The following is a 13,865-nucleotide window of genomic DNA, read 5'->3' as shown; positions in this document are numbered from 1 at the left end:
AACCATGAAAGCCAGTAGCAAGCCAAGATCCAGCCCTTTTCTCTAGATATTTGATCCATTGCAGCAAAGGCAGATGTTTATTATAAACCCTGAAGTTTTGCAGAGGGCTAAGTAAAGTTCTGGAATTCTAGGTCGGGCTTAAGGTATGAGTGGGGTCATAGGGAAACAGAAGGACAAAAACAGGGAGTGAGAAGAAAAGAAAGGAAAATCACTGTTCACTGAGAGCAGAATAGAGCCCACCTGTCCGTGGTCCCCAGACGTCTCTCCTGAGACTCTGGTTTCAAACCATTCGTTTAATTTTAAATGTACTTCTATATTTTTGAATAGATGACACATTCACTTAGTTTGAGAAAACAAATAGTGTAAAACATCACACGTGGAGATTCTTCCTCCCATCTTGTTCCCCATCCATCCAGTCTCCTTGCTGCCCTGACCGGGAAGGTGGGTGTCTTTCTTTTCCGTGTATCCTTGTCGTTTATTTCGGCAAACTTACCCTCAAGCGAATGCAGGTATAGATTCTTACTTTGCCATTCATTTCTTTATCCATTTCTCTCCCCTCTCACATCCTCACTTTATTTCCTCCTATTCTGCCCTTTATTGTTGGAACTGTGTTTTGAGGAGCAAGCTCAGTAGTCGTTTGTTTTACTTATGTATGATACCCTGGACAAATTCATACATGTGCTTATCTTTTTCCCATAGATGAAGTGGAAAGTGAGAAATGGTATCTGTCTACAGACTTTCCATCCACAACCATCAAGACAGAGCCGATTACAGAGGAGCCGCCCCCGGGACTTGTTCCCTCTGTCACTCTGACCATCACGGCCATCTCCACCCCTTTTGAAAAGGAGGAACCCCTCCTGGAACCGAATACTGGGGTATACTTAATTTTCTTTTATACACACACACTGGATCAAAAGATACGGACGCTCATTCTCCAATAAGGCATTTAACCTTTTTAGAGCTAGTGGCTGTATATGCTTAAGGATATATAATTGCATATGTACGTATGTATATATCAATACCTATTGGGGTCAGCGTTTGTTATACCACTTCCTTTGAAGACGTTGTTCAGAAAAAGTGGTAGCGAGTCTGATTTCATTTTTCCGATGATTGCTGTTACAAAATTAAAAAAAAAAATAGATGGATATCTATAGTTTAAAAAAAAAAAAAACTCTTCAGTTTTAAGCCAGGGGAAAGAGAGGGGTTAAATGATGATGCATGCTTGCATGTGGTGGCTAACTGGAATGTTGGTTCCTGTGTAACATTTTACTTTCCTAGTGCAATGCAGAGTTGCCCTGACCCAGTTCAGGGATCTCCAACCTACCAACGTTTATCGTATTACCCACGGAAAACATAAAAAATTGGGAATTTCTTCCTGGTTCAATTCCATGCCTACAGGAAGTAGAATTTAGTTTGCTCTACCTTCTCTCCAGATATTTCTGGTATCTAGTAATAGACCAGAATCATACTCACACATCTTCTTCCAGATGTTGGAAGTCAGCCCTACCTTTCCTAAAGTTCAAAGCCAAGGGTTATAAACAGTGACTCCACTGATGTTCTTTAAGTCAGATGTCCTCTGAGCAAGGTGTAATATCTACCTATACCTGTTCAGGAAGAGGTCACACAGAAGAGTAGAGGCGCCATATTTGTTCTTAGTGTTCTTGACAACCCATCGTGGAAAAGATGAGGGACTGTGAACAGGACACCTCTACAATGCCTTCTAGAATTCCTTTCTCACTCGCTGCCTGGATCTGTTCATTGCACTGGGCTTCTAGAACGTGTCCAAGTCTCCCTGCTCCTCGAGATGTTGGTTCAGTTGATGTTTTAGTATGTAACTCAGAAAGGTCAGGGTCATGGCCCTGCTCCACTCATGGGCCAGAGACCTTTTCTCTTTTCCGTACTGTTTCATGGTTAGATGTCGTCAACCATGAGGAAGCCTGGAGGGGAATGGATGCAGCTTGGTTCATGTACTTCCTGCCATAGGACAAACTGGTGGAGGCCTGTGGCCCTTTACAAATTCTCCAGACTGTTGCATGATAAAATGCCTTTATGTTACCATAAAAACAATAGAAGGAAGCATTGATGAATTCGCCCTGGTTTTTTAATTTTGGAATTCTGAGTGTTCCGTGAGCTGTAGTGCCAGATTTGGCAGTGAGAGAAAGGTTAAGAACAAAGCCTCCTCCCTGTCAAAGAAGGAGCCTGTGCTCAGCCAGGTTGCTGCCAGCTCCGAGAAGCAGGGCTGCCTGGAGGGCGACACACAGATGACAAATAGCTAGCTTCCCTGGTGATCCTACGAGGTTGTTGCCGGTTTTTAAAAACTGTTTGAAATTCTCCCTTCAGGTTGATTCCTCCTGCCAGACCATTATTCCTAAGATTAAGCTGGAGCCTCATGAAGTGGATCAGTTCCTCAACTTCTCTCCTAAAGAAGGTCTGTCTACCCTCCCTGCCTCCCTTCGGGGCTACTAGACGTCAGAGCACAGTCGAAAGAGAAAGGGAATGCGGGAGAAAGTGCTGGGATTAATTTGTACCGCAGGGATAGCTTGGTTTCTGAAACAGCTCTGTGCTTTAAAACCCTGATTCTCGGGGCACCTGGGTGGCTCAGTCGGTTGAGCGACCGACTTCGGCTCAGGTCATGATCTCACAGTTTGTGAGTTTGAGCCCTGCGTCGGGCTCTGTGCTGACAGCTCAGAGCCTGGAGCCTGCTTCGGATTCTGTATCTCCCTCTCTCTCTGCCCCTCCCCCACTCATGCTCTGTCTCTTTCTGCCTCAGAAATAAATAAACATTAAATATATATATGTATATATATTTACATATTTATATTTATATATATTTACATATATATTTACAAATATATTTACAAAATATATTTACATATATTTATATATATGTGTATACATATGTATATATATTACATATATGTGTGTATATTTATATACATATATATAAAACATTGATTCTAAATACAAACTTGGAAAGCTACAATTTAATTTCCCATATATGTATGTACTTGAACCTTTTACCTGTGTGTATATGCTTGAATCTTTTATGCTGAATCTTTTCATTTAGTTTCACTCCTAGCAAGGGTGTTTTTTCAAAACCTTTATAGTCAGCTATGAACTTGGGGTGCTGATGACCAACGCAATTGCTGCCCTTTTGGGTGTGAGCGTGTGAATCAAACCCAATTCTCTGTGCTGCCTCAGTGATCAGTAGAGGCAAATAAACAAATATCTGCAAAGGCACCTTGCCTGTTTACAACAACTTGAGTTTAAACCCTTTGTAAAGTGAATTCACAATTTGTCTGATCATTCAGTGTTTTCAAATGTTGACTTTAGGGGCACCTGAGTGGCTCAGTAGGTTAAACGTCCGACTCTTGATTTCGGCTCAGGTCATGATTGGTTCATGGGTTCAAGCCCTGCATCAGGCTCTGCACTGACAGTATGGAGCCTGCTTGGGATTCTCTCTTCCCCTTCTCTCTGCCCCTACCCTGCTCGCTCTCTCTCTCAAAATAAATACAATTAAAAACATTTTTTTAATAAAAAATAAATGTTGACTTTAAGTGACAATAGTTGCAAAGAGCCTCTTCCCTATTTCTAAATTAGTTCCTGCATCTCACTGGGCGTCTTGCCATCCATTTGGAACAGAATAAGGTCAGACTTGAAGTTGTCATACTTTTCAGTTTTTCTTTCTCTGTGTCAGTTTCTTTCTGACTTCTCTGTCTTGTTCTCATCTGAAGCCCATAGTGAGGAATTCCAAACACTGACCCACAAGTGTCATAGAGTAGAAGGGAGCTTTTTTGCCTTTTTTATTGAGCTACTCCTGCATGGGTCCCACGTTTCTTCCATCTGTGCCTTTGGACCTGCCGTCATCTTCCTTCTTATTTATATCTTCGGCACATAGTTAGAAGGACAGATCTTTAGTGTGATCCACAAATAAGAAATTCTTATCTGCATTTGCCATAGAAAAGGCTTCCGTGTTACAGTGTGTACTTAACGTGTGGGTGTTACTGGAGACTAACTCAGGGTTTTATCTGCGACAGTTTAATCAGGGTTGGCATTTGCCTTTATTGTCAGTAAGAAATGATTGCATTCTTAAAATTCGTAATATCGACTAGAATCCCTATAGAGACAATGTTTCTTTCCACTGGGTGTTTCCATTAGCACCATTCAGCTTTATATCCTGTTCTAAAGTATTTCTTTTCATTCTCACGAAAGCTAGCAAATGCATCTTGCTCTTTTAGTTTATGTTGCAATATGCTTCAAAAAGTGTCCTCACTATAACAATGAATCCTGGAGTGACTTCAGAATCTGAGATCACTGGAGGAGAAAGGTTTCAAGAGTAAAGTAAGTGGCAGGCAGTCCTTCCTCATTATCCTAGATTAAACAGAGAGAGGGAAATTCGATATCCTTGTATGCAGTGGAGTTTCGAGGCAAAGTAGCTTGCTGTCCCCAGACCTTGCAAGTAATCTGAGACCGGCATTTCAAATGATATTTAGAAATCTGATATCAGGGCCCCGATAGCCAGGTCAGTGGCTCTTAATAAGTAAGAAAGAGGGGATTCACATTTCCTTCACTTTCCATGTCATGCCGTTTCCCTTTTGTGTGGGGTACCTTCTGCTTGGAAAGGAGAAAAGGATTAGAATAATTTGGACTGTGCTTAAGTGAAAAGGACGAGAACTTGGCGAGTTCTCCAGAATGTAACAGCACAGGGTGGCAGACAGTGGGAACCCCTAATGGGTTTTGCTCCTGGGTTTGGGGATTTTTTTTTAACATTGCTGAAAGATAAACTGAGGCGTATTAAAAAAAAAAATTAGGAGTTTATTTGGACAAAAACGTATTCAAATCGGCAGTGCCCAACCAGAAGCGGTTAGGAGAGTTCCACCAATGGGAACTCTCCTAATAATTTGCAGAAGCAAAGCAAAGCAATTGTTGATTGGCTGTAGTCTGAAGCCTGGTTGGCTGTTTGTGAATTGCTTGCCCTTAGGTTTCAATTTGGTAACCTTGATGCATCTACAAGCACAGACTTTAGGTTTGCTCACCTAGGCCACAGCGTTAAAGCCATCTCAGTCTAATGGCCTCCTTGTTTAAGTCATCCGACACGTTGGTTAACTCTCTCAGGACTCCTTCCTAGGTGGGCACACATTTCAGACACCTGCAACTGTTGGCAGGGGTGTTGGCATTAGAGATATCTGGATTACTTTAGAACATTCTTTAGCTTGGGGCGCGTGGGTGGCTCAGTCAGTTAAACATCCGACTTCGGCTCAGGTCATGATCTTGCGGTCAGTGAATTCAAACCCCACATAGGGAACTGCTTTCAATTCTGTGTCTCCCCTCTCTCTCTCTCTGCCCCACCCCTGCTCACGCTCTGTCTTTGTCTCTCTCAAAAATAAATAAACATTGAAAAAAATTTTTTAAAAAAAGAACATTCTTTAGCTTTAAGAATACCCATAGACATTAAAAACCCATGGAGCTCTTTGGCAAGACTTTGGCAGAGAAAAAGGGAAGCAGCTAGTGAAAGGTAGTACGTTAGAAAAAGAGAAAAACAAGGTCATAGAGAGAGAGAGGGGTGGCTGGGTGGCTCAGTTGCCTAAGCGTCCAACTTCGGCTCAGGTCATGATCTCCCAGTTCATGGGTTCGAGTTCCCCAACGGGCTCAGTGCTGATGGTGTGCATCCTGCGTAGGACTCTGTCTCTCTCTCTTTCTCTCCGTCTCTTTCTGCTCCTCCCCTGCTCGCACTCCTGTTCTTTCTCTCAAAAATAAATAAACATTTACCAAAACATAAATAAATAATTAAAAATAAATTTTAAAAATAGAGACTAAGAGAAGAAAGAAATGCGTGACGCGAGGAGCAGGGAGGGTGGCAGGAGGGGTGGCCGAGAGGGACACTCCCTGTTACCTGGGATATTCAGGTGTTTTCAGAGAGAGAGCCACCTGGTCCTTGCTTGTCACCTCCAAAGACAGCTGTGGGTGGGATCGATTTTCTTATGTCAGTTGTGCCTTACAAGGCCCTTCCCACTGATAGCACCTCGGCAGTCTCTAGTTATGGGAGAGAAGAGGCTAAGGCCTTTCCGCGGCCCCAAGCTGTTCTCTGGCCCAGCTGAGGTGCTAAGGGCTCTGTTGTCCTGGGGGCCCCGGAGGGGCACGGGGTGAAAGGCTTACCCAGGGTTATGCCCCTCGGCTCGATAACAGTGGCTGGCTCTCAAGGGATTTCAGCATAGTGACAATCTTCACGGGTCGGAAAAAGAAGAGTTCCTTTGTCAAAAAGGTTGAACTCAGAGTGGATTGTTCCCTCGGGAGCCCCTCGCTGCTGCCCTGCAGGTGTGTGCGTGATAACACCGACCGAGGCTCCCAGGCTCCCGCAGCCAGCGTGTCTGTGACACCCTGAGGAGAGGCGAGGGGTGGACTTTCAGATGCTAGGGGACTGTGGGGCAGAAAGATCCCCACCACACGTTTATTTTCCAGCTCCCACCTATCTATCTGTCGACGGATGGATTTCAAATTCTCTGAAGGAAGAATGGCTGGCCCTGCCTGACACATTCCTTCAGAAACATGAGCTTTTATCAATCAAAGCAGCCACTGGAAACCCTCCGGGGCCCCAAGTTTTGCTAATTTTTTTTTAAAGATTCTTTTTTAAGTACCTGATACATTAACGTGGTTTACACGTCAAGCTATATACATGATAGGAAGTGATACAGTGACAAGTTATGCCAGCGCTCTCACTGTCTACCCTAATTTCCCGCTGCCCCCCCGCCCCCCCCTGCCGAGGTCATAATTTTATTAGTTTCTTATATGTTTTCCAGTTTCTCGATGCAGAGACAAGCAAATACGATGTACTCCCCTTCTCTCCTTTTTCACACAAAAGGAGGGCTGCTTGATTTCCCCCCTCCCCCCTAGCAGTATATGTTGGAGATCTTTCCACATCAGCACCTGCAGAATCCTCAGCCTTCGGTCCAGCTGCCCCGAGTCGGGCTGAATGGATGTACAGACGTGGAACCACCCCCAGGTCCTGCTTCTTTGCTGTCTGATGGATGCAATCGCTTTCTTTTCTTCAGCCTCCGTGGAACACCTGCACTTACCTCCCACGCCCCCCAGCAGCCACAGCAGTGACTCGGAGGGCAGCCTGAGCCCCAACCCCCGCCTGCACCCCTTCGGCCTGCCCCAGACCCACAGCCCCGCCAGAGCCACGGCCCGGGCCCCCTCCGCCCTGTCCAGCTCTCCTCTCCTCACAGCGCCTCACGTGAGTACTCTGGCGTCACTGGACGCGAACGCTTCCCCCGCGGTCACTTGGAGCTTCACTGGGAGGGGGTGCCCTTGAAGGCCGCTTGATTTTTGTTCTTGGAAGGAAGTTGTTGGTTTAATTCGCTAAAACAGGGCGATAACCGTCGTACAGCCCTTTCTGAAGACCTGCCCGTCACCCGGCCACGCTAACACAAATTCTCTTCCTCTCCCTGTGCGTATCCAGTTACCACTCATGTGCTTAGTTTACGCAGCTACAAGCACAGGGGATAAAAACGTGGTGTTGCCTTCCTCCTCCAAATCATGTCGCAGATATTTACCATCACTTTAGATGATCCTGCGGCCTGCGAGAGAACATATTTTTCAAAGAAACCATGTTTGATGAACTTAAAAGTTTGTCGGCGATCAAACGTGTTAACGTCTAAAGCTCAAAAACAGAGCTTAACGCTTTTTGTGTGCGGTACAAGTCTCTCTCTTTTTTTAATGTTCATTTTTTCGTTTTGAGAGAGAGAGTGTGTGTGCATGAGCTGGGGAGGGGCAGAAAGAGAGAGGGAGGGAGGGGGTTAGAGAGAGAGAGAGGGAGAGAGAGAATCCCAAGCAGACTCCATGCTTGGCATGGAGCCCGACGCAGGGCTTGAACCCATGAACTGTGAGATCACGACCTGAGCCAAAATCAAGAGTCGGAGGCTCAACAGACTGAGCCACTATGTGGCACACACACCAGGCGCCCCTGTGTGGCACAGTTCTTACTCCAGAGACTCAGGTTAGAAAGCGTGACTCATCATTCATCCCTGAAGTATATAAGGGCACCTTTTCCCCAATAAAAATAGGGCTAGGTATTAACTTTTTACTATTCTGAAGAGCGCACTGATGTCTGTGAAATCTGAAAAATTATAAACTTACAATCAACCTTATGAAATTTATATCGCATTGAATTTATATCACAGAGCAAATTTGAATGGGATGAGATATTCGAGATTCTGTAAGAACCATCTATCAATTAACATAATTTTGAAAATTTAAGTTCAGTGTGTCCCAGAAAGTTCTGGATCTGTGGCCACATTCATTTCTCTCACCATTACCAAGGACAGAGGAATTAACTTTCCCCACTCTGTCTTTACCAGCTCTAAGTAAACTCCTCACCCCTTTGGAACTAGAATGGTTTTCATCCTGTATACCTGTTTGCCCTCGTCCAATCAATCCAGTCTGCACATTTTTGGAGGAAATCCTCCTGGGGTCACACCCCCATAGCCTGTTGTGTTTCTTGTGTTAGCTCTTGGTATCAGGCCCTAATATGTCTACTCTGTACTAGGTGCCTTGACCCTTTGCTGCTTCAAGAACTTCTGATCCATTCCAGAATAGCATCTTCAATCACTTTTCAAAATACTGCCTTTTGCTTGGAATGCCCTCCCCTCTCTGTGTAAATCATCCCCTTCCTTTCAGAAGGCACGATTCAAGTCTCATGTCGTACCCGGAGGCTTTCCCCATCACACAAACTCATAGCAGCGTCTCTCTCCCCGGGTTTTGCGTGCACCTTGAGCTGCTATCACAGTGTAACATTTAATTGCCCTTACCCTTTCTTGGATCAATTCAGTCTCAGTCTCGAGCACAAGCTCCTGCTTGAGAGACCCAGTTTGTGTTGAGCGTGCCATGACATGGAACGTGGGGCTCACACGCAGTCGGCACTCAGCTCGTTTGACCGGTCAGAAACACATCATCCTCTTAGGGGCTAAATGAGATGAGTGACAGTCCTCATCTTCACTGATGGTGGACGATCTGGGGCTCCACTGAAGCCAGAGACTTCCGCGGGATGTGGCTGCAGGTGCGTTTCTGGCCCCTTAGCTGTCAGCGGGGGACAGGAAGCGACCCCCGGCACAAGGAGAGCATCTTGCAAAACTGCATTTTCAGGAGAACAACAACACTCTTTCACAGACAGAGCTCCAGGTGTATCCGCCATCACCGCAAGGCCACAAAATCTTGCGAGATGCGAGAAACGAACCCTGTAATTTTCCTTCTGACGTCTTCGCCACTGGGGTACTTTCTGGGAACGGATGGGTGGTCTCCTTTGAGTGGTAACCCTTGGGTTGCAACAGGTCACACGACAGTGCCTTCAGCATCTTTGCCCCCACTACAAATGCTCGTCTCTCCCCCGAAGCACACGGACATCTTTTTCTCTCAGACGTTTGCGTGTTTCTTCAGCGTGCTCAGCTGTTGTGCTTTGACCCTCTTCTGCCCGCCCCCCCCTTGAACTTCACAGAAACTTCAAGGATCAGGCCCACTCGTCCTGACAGAAGAGGAGAAGAGGACCCTGATCGCCGAGGGCTATCCCATCCCCACCAAATTGCCTCTAACAAAATCAGAGGAGAAGGCTCTGAAGAAAATCCGGAGGAAAATCAAGAACAAGGTGAGCCCTTCAAATCTAAGTGCTGCTTCTTTTTTAAGTGTATTTATTTATTTGGGGGGAGGGGGGGAGGCAGAGAGAGAGGGAGAGAGAATCGCTCCCTCAAACCACACACCGCGAGATCACGGCGTGAGCCAAAATCAAGAGTGGGAAGATTAAGCGACTAAGCCACCCAGGCGCCCCAAATCTAAGTGCTTCTATGAGCAGAGACTGTGACCAGAAGTGAGCCTGCATGCCGCTACTCCCCTCTTCCCAGTGGCCACCGAGGGCCCGTCCCATGGAGGGGGACAAGACTCAGCTTGCCTTTCCCCTCGGTGGGGAGCGGGAACACAGCCACCACTCACCCCTGTGTTCTTCCAGCCCCTCCACTCATCCTCTGGGTCAGTGGATCCGAAATTGGGTGTGTGGACTCCTGGGTGCCCTGGGTGATCCATTCAGGGGTGAGAGGAAGATACTAGAACTCTCATTAATTTTTTTTTTATCTCAGCCTTTCAAGTTTCTGTTTTATGATGTGCACAATATTTCGGTCTCGTAGGCATGTATATAATTTATATTAAACATAAATACATTATGGGTATTTGTTTATTTTCTTTCTTTACTCGGTTTTTGATTAAAAAAATTCTGCAGTCCACTGTTCTGCAGTCTCCTATCCCTCTGCCCCCTATAGTGCAAATCGGGGCTGGTGACGCCCAGGGGCATGACTAGGGCACAAGCAGGGCAGGAGGGAGGAGGCAAAGAAAGGAAGAAAGAAAGTTTGGTTATGGCTCTTGGTCCATGTGCAGAACCAGTAGGGGGTTATGTATGAGCAAGCCCCACCCTCTTAGTTTTGGTGTTATAGCCGAGCCAGCTGAGGCTCACGGCGTTGAAATCATTTATCCAGGATCCTACAGATGATCTGTGACCCACGTGTTCTGTTCAGGCCCGCCATGCTTCCCACTCGGGACCTAGTTTGGGGAGAACACGGGCTGGTTGAAACCAGGGTGGTCAGAAGAGGTGATTCACAGATGAGCCAGCAGGTTAAATAGATGAAGAGTGGCTACAACAGTGAGCAGGACTCTGGTGATTTCTGCACTAACGGACTCCTGTCTTCCATTTACACATAACTGATTAACTCCGGTGATGTCTGCACTAACAGATCTCTCTCTTCCATTTACACATAATTGATTTATCGGTATAGCAGGAAGTGAATCCTTTTTTCTCCCCTTATATCTCAGATTTCTGCCCAGGAAAGTAGGAGAAAGAAGAAAGAATACATGGACAGCTTGGAGAAAAAGTAAGCCTCCTGCGAAACTGGGTGTGTTTATTGGGTGACATACATGGGGAGCCGGGAGTGTGCAAAGCATCGGGTTTTTCATGAGAAGCGAAGTTCGTTCTGGCCACCATTAAAGCCCACTGGTTCATCAGCCATGGTTTGCCTGCCACCTAGTGGTTTTTAGAGGACAAGCTTTTTAAGTTTGGCTGGAAGTAAAAAGTACCCTCAGTCTTAGTAGGCATTTGTATTACACCGTTCTAACCAAAGTTCCTTAAGTCCTTGAAGGCTTCCTTGCCAACAAGTGTAAATATTAACATACGCTCACGTTTCTGGAACTCTCCACGGAGGAGAAGCACTGTTTCAGCAGGAAGGGGCAGTGCTAATTAATCAGTTCTTTTGGCCACTTCCCTCACACCTTAGGGAAACACACAGGCAGTGCAGTAGGTCGGGCTGGCGTTCTTTATTTTCCGTCCACTATAATTCATGCTACGGGCTAGTGACTTCTCACAAAAACACCTGAAGGCGTCTTTTGTTCTTCCGAATGGCTCCAAATATCAGGAGGGCTCTTAGGAAAATGGCAACTTTGTATTAGGCTTAGATATAGGCTTGAAACACAACTTTGTATTAGCCTTAAAACAGTTCTCCAGCTGACCAACAGGTATCATTTTAAGATGGAAATGAGGCCGCTGATCCAGAAAGGAATCTTCCCTTGTGTCTGGGGAAAGGAGTGGGTCCTTGGCTGGTTCTTGAAGTTCCTACCGAAAGTTAGTGTTTCTACGTCCTGGTTTAAGTATTGGTAGTTTGGCATTAAGCAGTTCCCGTTCTGGTCCAGTATTTTCTGTAGGCATCCAGGGTCAAGATGGTCTTTATTGCCTCTTTGGGGGATGCCTATGCTCCTGCGCCTGGATTCCTTGTATTGGGGCACTGGGTTTTCATCCTCTCCCCTCACCCTGTCCCGAACGCCTTGGCTTCCCGTCAGTCTTCCCGGCCGAGGTTACAGCCAGCAGCATCCAGCCCTTGTAGGATGAGGGAGACGTGTAACAGGTGTCAAGAGTAATCGGGATGAGGTGAAAGCAGCCAAGGCTAGAACACACCAGAAGGAGTTTACATTTTGTACCATCCTGTTTGTTTTCCATTACTGAGGCACTTGTTTCTCTGTGTGTGTGTGTCTCTTTTCTCTTTAGTCTTATCCTTCTTCCCAACTCAGGCTGGCCAGACTCCCTCCCTCACCTCTCTCGAGTAGCTGATTCCCACACCTCCTTCTCTGAGCCCCACCTGCCTCCACCCTGGCTCCTGGCCTCGCATTTGCTCTAGTGATACAGCTAGTTGTCTTCTTTCTCTTTCCTCTGTAGGGTGGAGTCTTGCTCCACTGAGAACTTGGAGCTTCGGAAGAAGGTGGAGGTTCTGGAGAACACCAACAGGTGAGTGTCGCTGAAGTAAGGAGCTATTCAAATGGCCTAATGGCAGGGGGGGCGGAAAGAGGGGCAGAGCAGGAAGGAAGTGGAGGAGATCCCATTGAAGGTACAGTCGTGCCCAGGTGTCTGGGACGGCCATACTCCGCCCACCTGTTCCCGCCACACACGTGCATTGCACACTCACATACACACGCATGCACGTTCTTTACTTTTCCTAACATATACGGGATTGATGGAGATGCCAGTTCTGACAGGGGTTCTGATGAGGGGCGTAAGGAGGAGGCTTGGAGGAGAATAAAGTTGGATAAGTTTGATTCTTCTAGAAATGACGCTAAACGTTAGAGGTGGCCAGAGAGGGACTGGCCGCTTCGTCGTCACTCAGCCTTAGTAACAAATGGTGTTTATTAGTGAAAAGAAGAGAGAAGACCAAGTTTGTGTTTTAAATTACCGCTTATAAAAATTCATTCATTCATTACATTTCAAACCCATTTTATTTTATTCTTTTTTTTTTTTAAGTGAGTGGCTTTGTTTTTTTTAAGTTTTCTAATTTATTTTGAGAGAGAGAGAACACACGCATGCACTGGGGAGGGGCAGAAAGAGAGGGAGAGAGAGAATCCCAAGCAGGCTCAGCACAGAGCACAGAGCCTGACCTGGGGCTCCATCTCATGAACCGTGAGATTGTGACCTGAGCCAAATCGAGTTGGAGGCTCAACCAACTGAGCCACCCAGGTGCCGCACCCTCAAAGCCACTTAAAAAAGTAATAGACAGAATGAGTTAACGTGTTCTTCTAGCGCTCTCTTGCCAGGTATTCTTTTCAGTGCGTCACAGATACTAACTCATTTTATCTTCCAACAGCCCTGTGAGGTGGTCCTATTAATATCCCCACTATATAGAGGAGATCACTGAGACTCAGAATGGTTAGGTCACTTGCCTAAGGTCACACAGTAAATGGGAGAGCTGTATTTAACTGCAGTACGTCTGGTTCTGGAGCCTCAATATAGGAGAAGCATATGCAAGAGAAAGGGGTTGAGGGCTAGGGTTAGGGTTGGGGAGTTTAATCCAGAATGCATGTTTGCGTGTGTGCACAGTGCCTATTCAGGCTTTAAAAATTAAAGTGTTCATTAGTGAGGGGATCCTATGGTTGTTATAAACAATCCAAGCAGAGAAAAGTAGACTTTGAGGTGAGAAAAATATTACTTAATCATTTTAAGGCTGAGTATAAATGCCTGATAACGATTTTGCGGTTGTTAAGGGATCATGTAATATCTATTAGCATGTCATTGGATGATAACATTAAATATGGCTCCCATCTTCATGGTTTGACGCGTGAACAGCAGGCTTATTTGCTCGGAAGTTAAAACCACTGTCATTGGGAACATTGGACATTGTAACCCCACTGGGCTGCCCTCTCCAAGTCTGGGAACGTGTGCTCAAATAGCAGATCAAGGGCGGTCACCTCAAATGCTCTGTAGACAGATGGCAGAAGTAAGTAAATGTCACCAGCTCCGTGTGCTATTGTCTTGATTCCCTTGAGGCAAAGGAGAGGGTTTTCAGTGCCACTTT

At 46.0% G+C, this 13,865-nt stretch overlaps 1 protein-coding gene across 3 annotated transcripts in view; it reads left to right on the top strand.

Annotated features, from left to right (window-relative positions):
- Positions 1–13,865, top strand: part of CREB3L2 (cAMP responsive element binding protein 3 like 2) — a 120,545-nt gene that overhangs the window by 86,498 nt on the left and 20,182 nt on the right. For 2 of the 3 annotated variants that reach the window (XM_019452882.2, XM_019452881.2), the window contains exons 3-8: positions 700–875; positions 2,341–2,428; positions 7,050–7,234; positions 9,491–9,637; positions 10,849–10,907; positions 12,239–12,307. In XM_019452882.2, the coding sequence (XP_019308427.2) occupies positions 700–875; positions 2,341–2,428; positions 7,050–7,234; positions 9,491–9,637; positions 10,849–10,907; positions 12,239–12,307 (724 nt within the window). The remainder of the gene's footprint in view (positions 1–699; positions 876–2,340; positions 2,429–7,049; positions 7,235–9,490; positions 9,638–10,848; positions 10,908–12,238; positions 12,308–13,865) is intronic. The other variant, XM_019452883.2, reaches the window with a different exon arrangement.

This window comes from Panthera pardus, unplaced genomic scaffold, assembly GCF_024362965.1.
Source record: "Panthera pardus isolate Hobbes unplaced genomic scaffold, ASM2436296v1 HiC_scaffold_8, whole genome shotgun sequence".
NCBI lineage: Eukaryota > Metazoa > Chordata > Mammalia > Carnivora > Felidae > Panthera > Panthera pardus.
The sequence above is the reverse complement of the archived record's forward strand: the minus strand, read 5'-3'. Positions and strand labels throughout refer to the sequence as shown.